The sequence below is a fragment of the Rhopalosiphum padi genome, chromosome 4 (genome assembly GCF_020882245.1).
Source record: "Rhopalosiphum padi isolate XX-2018 chromosome 4, ASM2088224v1, whole genome shotgun sequence".
In the NCBI taxonomy this organism is placed as follows: Eukaryota; Metazoa; Arthropoda; class Insecta; order Hemiptera; family Aphididae; genus Rhopalosiphum; species Rhopalosiphum padi.
In genome coordinates, this window is record NC_083600.1 from 54,011,830 (window position 1) to 54,021,372 (window position 9,543).

Here is a 9,543-nt window from a genome sequence, read left to right on the forward strand (position 1 = left end):
TAAAATTAATATAATATAAAATTAATTAATTAATTAATCTAATATTTATCAGTGATACTAATACATAACATTTATTTTTATTTAAACAAAAAGTTCAGTTCAAAAAAAAATATATGAAATATTAAAAATAAAAATAAATAATTACCATTGTTTCTGATCTACATGTTATAAGATATCGAACAATTATATCTACATCTGATATATTAACATCTTTTAAAATATAAAATCGAACAATATCCAGTAAAGATGTTCTAAGCACTGTAATATGATTAACTGATAATACATCACATGTAGTATAATAAGTTCTTATAGTATCTAAAAAAAATTGAACACCAAATCGTTTTCGAAATGATTTACGATCATTTTTTATCAACATATATATTATCTTGACAACACCTAAAAAATGAACGTTCTTAATGTAAAAAAAACCAATTAGGTAGTTAATGTTTAAAAAACTATTACCAATTTGCACGTTAAAAGAGCATCGACACCAAATAGAAAAATTAAAAAGTATGTGTTGATAAAACGCCCTTAATAGTTGTATGTTAGAAATTTCCTGTAATGATTCCATAAATAATTGCATTGCTTCTAACATATGCAAATCAATCTTATCTGAAGGTACCTATAACAAATTAAAAATATATAAAAACACATTTTAATATTTAAACAAATATTATTTACTTTTGTAAGTAATTCTCCTAAAATCGGTATGCCATTTTTTCTTAAAAGTTGTTCTTGTCCAACAACATTTCCTTTCATGAGATTTTTAATTAAAATAAGTAATAAGCCTATTGGATGTAGCTCAAGTCTTTCATCTAAAAATTAAATATCATATTATATAATAAACACCTAGATAAATAATTGTTATATTTTATAAACTAAAATATTAAAAAAGAAATCCAGTAATTTAGTTACATACCTAGAGAGTATGAACGAAGAGATGAAACATCATCTAAATCTAAAGAAACTTCTGTGTTTGTGTGATCCAATGATAATAAACCTAGATGTTCATTTTCATTTAACACTTGGCTTTCCAAAATTGGAAACAAAACACATAGACCTCCAATCATATTTATTACATCCTAAATAACATAATATTATTTTTATCATCAATAAAAAAAAAAAATAATATATTTTTGAAGTACTTGTATAGGTGAACATTTGTTAACAGCTGCTGTAAGACGTGCATTGATTTTGTTTTTTTGACTTAAATCTAGAGCAGTATCACGGCTAGAAGCAGCTGTAGGACTAAAGTAAAATATTGATCTATTAAACAGTCCTAATATATCACATGTGGAATCGTCCATTGTATTAAGTGAAGAATAATTAGGACCTAAAACAATTATTAATACATTTATAAAAATATAAACATTTTGTAAGGTTTGTATATACCTAAGTCGTATATAGATTTAATCTGTTGAACTGATAAATATTCAGGGAACAAACAAATTGGACCTAGTTGACCTTTAAGGCACATAGAACAACCATACAAAGAATCTTGCATGCCAGGGGGAAAGTCTTTGACATATGGATCCATAGCACTTGATCCTCTCATAAGTAAATAATTTGGTACCTAAGAAATAATATATATTACATACTATAACAAATTGTACATTATATTTTTAATAAAAACTAATTCTAAAAATATTACTTGACTAATAAATGATGGTAAAATTCCTCGATCCACTTGAGGTTGAGTATCAATAGATTTTTGCATACGAGGAAGGAAAGTGCCAATGGAACATTTTTGAAATTGCTAAAAATTAAAACAAATTATGTTTTTAAAATCTATTAGCAAATGAACAAACATACGTAAAATATAACTGTTAAATTAATAGGTATATTACATCAGTTAATGGCGTAAATTTGGCAGGAGCACTAATATTTTGCACACCATCGATATAAATTGAAATTTGATTATGCCCAAAAGGTCTCCTAAAATAAAATAACATTGTTAAATTTAGTGATTGAATAATGCCAAGTATTACATTCTTACTTTGATGGACTATAGCTAACATCTATACAATACCAACGATTTTCTACAAATCTAAAATCTCGAGCAGTAACAGTAAAAAATTCTTTTTTTGTATTCATTCCAACAACGAGGGTCCAATCCGATCCAATAAAAATTTCTAATCCTGTATTTGAATTGGTTAACAAGCTAAACAGAAGTTATAATATGCACTTAAAAATACTGCATATATTAAACTATAAATTTTTATATCTTACTGTAATAGTTGACGTCTGTAAGAAGCTAAGCCATATGTACTAGTACAATGATGAAAACTAACATTATCCAAACGTAACCAACAATGAAAGGTTAAGCCATTCATCGGTCCAGGCCATTTTTTTAATTCATCAAGTATAATACCTTCTGTTAATTAAAAACATACAATTATTAAATTAATAAAATATTTATTTATTTTTATATTATTAATAAATTGTGTCAACTTCTTTAAGAACAAAAAATACTTATTAGAAATAAATGAAGAATTTTCAATTCTGTCTAAATTTAATTTTCAGTCAAAAACTTAAATTTTTTCTAAGTTATTTGTAAATAATATTTAACTTTAGCAATAATATTAATTATTATTATTATTAAGTAATAAAATATAAATATCTACAATATGGTTGTTCACATTATTTTTAATTTTGATAAAAATTATTTTAATTGAAACTTAAAACTATAGTGAATTTGAAAAAAAAAGTGTAGTGTATACCTCGATCTTTTTGAATATCAAAAAAAACTTTGCAGCTATAATCATATGTACAATAAGCAACTTCTGATAATGTTCCAAGCATTTGAGTGATGTATGGAAACTAAACAAATAAAATATACATAATTTTTAGCCTAAGCTCAAAATATTAATTAAAATCGAAATTTAAAAAAAACTTACAGGTTCATCTTTGTCTCTCATTAATAAAAAAATCTTTTTCAGTTCAGATGTTGAAATGGAATGTGAAGCCAAATTTTCAATAAGTTTCAATAGCTGATGGACAGTTTTTTGAGCTAACTGATTACAGTTTTCCAAACATGTACATACTGAATCAATAACTTTACAGACGGAAGATTGACATTTACTAAGTATAAAAAAAATAATAATAATAAATTAATTACCTGTTTTAGTAAAATTTAACTTATTATAAATATTATTAATTTACTTAAGAGAATATATTTGTAAAACAATAATTTTACCTTTGTAAATTTGTTGTACACAAATTAAATATAATACTTGCTAACCAAACTTGATCCATTTCATCAAGAGTAGGTAACCATTCAACCAATGGTACTATCATCTGAGCATTCTATTACAAGTTAAAAAAAAACCATTTTTAAATTATTAGGTAATAACATATTGTATTTATATAATAGTGCAGCAGTTCTTATATTTATGTAAAATACGGACTCCTAGTGAAAGACTTTTAGAAATCACAGATCCCACTGACTTCCTTTTCAATACCTTTTTTTTTTTACAAATATCTCATATCATATGCCCAAGTCAGAACTACTGATTGAGCCCTGATATCAGTATTACAGACCACCAAGGAGCCGCAGACTACAGTTTAAGAAAAGCTATAATAGTTAATTAAAAAACGTTACCTCTAAATTTTGATCTAATGTTTTGTCTGTATTTTCCGTAGCAATGGAAATTATAGCTTTTAATAACGGTTGACTTTTATTTGCTTGTTTTCCTACAAATTCAAATATTTTTTCATAGCCATTTATACTTAACATCTGCATTTTTGCTTCATTTGACATACGAAGAATTAAAGAAACTGTTTCAACACATTTTACTACATCGTCTATTTCTATATCAACCTTAAATATAAATAATTAAAAATAAATATTTAATAAAAATATTATTAGTACCTAATAATAAATTAATCACCTCAAATTTATTAAGTATATCCAAAATGATTTCCAATAATTTACACTCAACAACATATCCTCTAATTTTTTCAGCATTAGATCCAGATAACTCTATTGACTGTCCAATAGCTTTAATCACGCTTAAGACCAGAGGCTCATTTATTTCAAATGCTATACATTCTTTTAAAGTATCTCTTAAACACTCCATTTGTGTAGACACATCCAATTGACACTAAATTATATATTAGATTAATAAGAATTTAGTAGACACATATTTATAAATAAACTATAATACACGCTATGTACAATTCTGAACATGGCACATTACATGTATATATAGCTTTATTAAATACTAAGCTTACTTGATGTGGAGGAAATTGAATCATTACTTGTGTGACAGTTACAAAACATCGCAAAGCTGTAGTTTTCACCACTAACGGAATGTTTTTATCTGATATTACTTTCATAATTAGAGTACATGTTGGAGGACTTACTCCTCGAAGTGCATTATGCTAAAATACAAGATTAATAAATATATTAAGGTATAAGCTAAAATTAAATAATAATAAAAAAAATCTATTTTAATATTTAAACTAAAAAGTACAATAGTACAAGTGCAGTTGTCAATTTGTATAGTAAATTAAAAATAACTAAAAAATAAACATGCAGAATAACACGAATAATTTGTAGTTTTTTTTTATAAAAATAAAACATTTACGATAAAATATGAAGGTTTTGAACTAGTCTATACTCTAGGTACTAAAAATTTAATATAGAGAATGGACATTAATTATTGTAAGCCAATTTACTATATCAATTTCAATAAAAATTATTTAAGGAATATAATTAAAAAATTTTTGTATATAATAATCAATTGATCAAGTAAAATGTTTCAAGAATTTAACACAAGGTAAGCTGTTGTTAACACTCAATACTCACATACATTATTATATAAGCATATATATTAAGATCAATTATTATTTATTAGTTATTACTATCTAAATCAGCAGTCCCTAACCTGTGGACCGCGAGTAGTGTTAACTGAGCTGTGGACCATGTAATATTAACATTAATAACGCATTTACTTAAAATAATATTATTATATACCTAGTTTGTAGGCCTCAAAGATTTTTTTTTAAATTGGTGATCTGTACAATTAATAAGGTTGGGAACCGCTGATCTAAATCATTAAAATTGGATACCAGAGAAATGTTGGAAAACAAATTTAAAATTTAAAGATATTATACTGTTCAAGCATTATTAATAATTAAATTATGAAAAATAAATTAAATAACTATAATTTATACATAATATTTAGATTATGTACCTATGGTTATTCCAGTAGATAAAATATAGAATATTTCCTATTCCAACCAAAATGTACTTGATAGTTAATATTATTTTCTATTATTGATAGAATAATAAATTAATATAATTCTGATGAAAATATATATTAAAAGGACACTGAATTCACATTTGTTTTTTTCTATCTTACAAACATAGATAATAACTAATAACATAAACAATTTATTTTAAGTAAAACTAATTTTGTGTTTCTAGCTATTTAGTTTTAGTTTAATTATTAAAATAAATTAACCTATTATCTATTAAACTTAAAGGTAAAAAAATTATCTAGGACATCTCACTACATTTTAAAATTCTAAAATGTTCTAAAGTATTCTTACTTTAAAATTATAACAACAATTAAATACCATGAGATTGATCTAGATAATATTCTTACTTTTAAATTTTGTATTTCACTTTTGTTAACAACACTAAATTTGTTCTGACGAGTGCAAATTTGTTATATTGTATGTTTGTAAGACAGAGACAGAACAAATTCATGCATGGCATCTTTTATATAGAATACACTTAGTCCACTTGCTAATTAAGTTAAAATCTTTCTTTTAATGATTGTATTTATTCATAATATTTAGTAAGTATATTATGTATTAAATTATTACAAATAAAAAACATAATTAACAAACTTTTAATAAAATGTATTAAAATAAAAGTTAATATGTACATATATAATAAATTTTAGTTAAAATTCAAGCAAAGCAAATATAAAGCAATGTTAAATTTAACTTTTTTTAATACAAAAAACAATTAATTTTTTTTAATAATTGTTTTAACTGTTCAAATATGCAAGTGCTTAATTAGATGAACATATTATACACAATTCAATTCAAAAACAGAAATTATAAAATAAAAGTTTCCATTCTAAAAAATTTCATCAAAATATATCATAGATTTAATAAGAAAAACTTTGTAATGTTAGTTTAAAATATAATAGCAAATCTTGGAATGAAATTTATTTCCATTATTTAGCTAAAATGATAAGCAGTGTTATTAAATTATGCATTAAATTTTCATTGCCATTTGTTTCTCAATGCATTTAAATCACCAAAGCCCACTCACCAATGCATTACAATTAATGACAGAATATTGACCATTTTCTATGTTCTGAGGAGGAAGTAACTAATACCAATAAACAGTAAACAATAAATATAAAAGAATAGGTCTACAAAGTACAAATAAACATTCACGTAAATTATGTTTTATAATCCCATAAGCTTAATATACATAATACCCAGAATTTTTATATTAATCTAAATATTTACTTGAGACCCGCAAACTATTGCTCCAAATACATCTAAAAGTTCTGCAGCTAACAATGGATGTTTAACTGCTAAATTTGTTTCGAAACAATCTGAAATTAAATTAATATAATCATTAACAAGATGAACATAAATACTTAGATTGCATATAAATTAAACATACCAAAAATAAAAGGAACAACTTCTACATGTAGCATAGAAGGAGGGTATTGAAGTTTGGACATATCTAAATCTTTCATTTGAGAGGAATCGAAACAACGCCATATTTGGTATGGATCATACAGACATTCCAGAAAATGGCAAAGTGAATGACAAAACGATAATAATGAAGACTTTGTAGATTCATCATATTGTTGATCAGTAGAAGTAAGCTACAAATATTAAAAATATTGAAGTATTACAGTTATTTAACATTATAAAAAAATGCACTTGTCAGCATACGGCAAGATTCATTTACTTTGTGAATAAAGTGTGTAGCAACAGATGTGCTTTCTTTAATATAATCACATGACGTCAATAATGGGATGTTATAAAAATTTCTGCTAATCACAATTAAACAACGAATTAAATACTCCGCCTCAATAATGTTTTGGTTGGATAATTCATTCTGAAAGACAAAAAAAAAAGTTAAAACCTTTCAAAAACATATATGAAATATATATTAGGTCATATAATAATTTATAAATTACTTTTTCAGTATTATCCTTAGCGATATACAAAAATTTTGCAATTGCTGGTAGTAATTCATCAGGTAGTCTAGATAAAGAAGGACCCGCTTCAGGATCAATAGTAGTTGGTAAACAAATGTCTGTATTAACCCATTTTAAATTTAATTTTGGTTCCCATATTGCAACAAATCCGCTTATAAACTGTCTAAAAGAAGCTTCTTCATTCTTAAAAATATAAAAATATATATTAGTAAATTACAAGTATTTTTTCATTATACTCATTATATAGAGTAATTAACACTAATCATGTTGGAGCTAAATATTTTTTGATTTATTCACATATAGTGATAGTTACAATAATAAGAAATGTAACCCTATAGAATTTGTTATAAAATTACTAATTATACATAATAAGAATTAAGAAACAAGATTGATCCATTGATCTATCAAATTTCACTATACTAAAATCTCAAAGCAATACATTATAATAATCTGACATATTTTTTTTCAATGTAGAATAAAAATATAAAGCCATAAGAAATGGAAAAAATTTTATCTTGATCATTTTATTCAGCTAAAAATTAAAATACATACTTACATAGAACTAATATACATGGACTTTAGAAAATATCTGATTCATAATAAATTGTAATTAAAGTCTAATTTTTTAATAAAATAACAAATTAAAACTGTACTCAATAACAACATTCTATTTTACAAAATTTAAAAAAGAAATTATATTTTAGGAATTTACTGTGAACAGCTGTTGGACAATCACTAATAAAAGGTCTATACTTAAATTTAGGTCACGTTTTTTTACTGGAATTCTATGACTTGTCAATTATAGCCAAGATTATAATTGAATAAATAGTAAAAGTTATCTTAATTGTATACATAAGCTTGTACCTATAGTATTGTTACAAACAAATAATAATTGTACACCGAAATTCTAATTGTGTTATACTAATATAAAGTATACAAATACCTTGGTAGTGTATTGTACCCAATACGTGTATATTGCATCTTTCTTATAGTCCATGTTTGTTAATAATTATTTCTTTTCGATTTAACACTCATTTTGAAATGTACGAGTATTTCTCTTATTTGTTTACTTTTAATGTTTTGATTTTTCCTAGATATTAGATATCACTTATGCTGTTATCAATAAAATAGTTTTATCATCATCTTATCATACAAAATTTAGTATCACTATTCACTGCTCAAAATATGGCATATTATGCTGATGACAATTAATGTGGGCTATATAAGGTGTTTGGTTATTGCCTTATTGGTTACAAATTAATGAAAGCTCTATCAAGTATCAACTCGTACATAATATATAATTATTAATTAAAAACATTAAAATTATTTAATATATTTCACATCTTTGGTTTAATTAACATTGAAATTTTGTTGTATTTTAGTATAAATATAAAAATTTTCAATTCAAGTTTAAATTAGTTCTATGGTATTTGTAAGTTAATGTTTATTTATAACAGTTTCTTCAGGAATTAAATTAAATTTTTTAATCTTATACACATTTAAAGACAATTACAGAAACACAGTAAATTGTATTCTTTTTTTATTTCAATATATTTTATTATTAGAATTAATTTCAATATATTTAGATCACTAAAGAGAATAAAGTAATTACAATATAGGTTCCTACCTAATTGTATTATTATAAGACCAGTATTCTGAAAATTCATTATTATTATTATTATAGTTATTATTTTTTAGCTTTGTATTTTTGAATATCTAATTATAAAAAATATCGCAATACTGTTAATTAAAAAATAATGTGATACAAACTTTTTTTTTTAATGAGTGTCATAATTTTCTTGTTAAACAGATTATGTATTTCAGTATTTGTAAATTTTAAAGAATCAATATTCAAACAGTCAAACGAGCAGTTACTAAATTATTAAACTTAATATACCTAGAAAAATAATCCCTAATAATAATGATTTTACATCAAATATATATATATATGGGTTATGAGTATACTATTTAGTATAATTACTTAGATATTAGTTATAATACTCTTTAAACAATATTTACATAATATTAATTTGGCAGTTTATATTAATATAAAATATAAATACAATTATTATATTTTTCAAAACATTGTAGCCCCGCCATAACTTAACAGTTTTGTCATAAACTATTTATTCTCAGTATCTACTCAATAAGTAGGTACATAAACTTTAATAACTTGAAAATTATTCTTTAGAATTTCGATTTATATGTAAAAATCAAATATACTTATGTACCTACCATCTACTTAACAATTTACAGTAAAAAGGTGGTTCTCCTTTGATAAACTTAACTTTATATTGTCAAACTCAAAAATTGAATTTAAATAAATCATTTATTAAAGAAA

General features: G+C 23.6%; 1 protein-coding gene across 2 annotated transcripts in view; it reads right to left on the reverse strand.

Moving 5' to 3' along the window:
* LOC132930331 (neurobeachin-like protein 1) overlaps positions 1 to 8,304 on the reverse strand; it is a 107,731-nt gene extending 99,427 nt beyond the window's left edge. Inside the window, exons 1-22 of one of the 2 annotated variants that reach the window (XM_060996159.1) lie at positions 8,146 to 8,304; positions 7,182 to 7,385; positions 6,950 to 7,099; positions 6,656 to 6,863; positions 6,496 to 6,584; positions 6,293 to 6,352; positions 4,234 to 4,383; positions 3,891 to 4,103; positions 3,602 to 3,820; positions 3,197 to 3,306; positions 2,898 to 3,081; positions 2,721 to 2,820; positions 2,230 to 2,374; positions 1,997 to 2,161; positions 1,848 to 1,935; positions 1,652 to 1,756; positions 1,393 to 1,573; positions 1,146 to 1,333; positions 920 to 1,082; positions 682 to 815; positions 463 to 622; positions 146 to 396 (exon numbers count right to left, since the gene is read on the reverse strand). In XM_060996159.1, the coding sequence (XP_060852142.1) occupies positions 146 to 396; positions 463 to 622; positions 682 to 815; positions 920 to 1,082; positions 1,146 to 1,333; positions 1,393 to 1,573; positions 1,652 to 1,756; positions 1,848 to 1,935; positions 1,997 to 2,161; positions 2,230 to 2,374; positions 2,721 to 2,820; positions 2,898 to 3,081; positions 3,197 to 3,306; positions 3,602 to 3,820; positions 3,891 to 4,103; positions 4,234 to 4,383; positions 6,293 to 6,352; positions 6,496 to 6,584; positions 6,656 to 6,863; positions 6,950 to 7,099; positions 7,182 to 7,385; positions 8,146 to 8,199 (3,321 nt within the window). In that variant the 5' untranslated portion in view covers positions 8,200 to 8,304. The remainder of the gene's footprint in view (positions 1 to 145; positions 397 to 462; positions 623 to 681; positions 816 to 919; positions 1,083 to 1,145; positions 1,334 to 1,392; positions 1,574 to 1,651; positions 1,757 to 1,847; positions 1,936 to 1,996; positions 2,162 to 2,229; positions 2,375 to 2,720; positions 2,821 to 2,897; positions 3,082 to 3,196; positions 3,307 to 3,601; positions 3,821 to 3,890; positions 4,104 to 4,233; positions 4,384 to 6,292; positions 6,353 to 6,495; positions 6,585 to 6,655; positions 6,864 to 6,949; positions 7,100 to 7,181; positions 7,386 to 8,145) is intronic. The other variant, XM_060996160.1, reaches the window with a different exon arrangement.
* Positions 8,305 to 9,543: the final 1,239 nt, after the last annotated feature.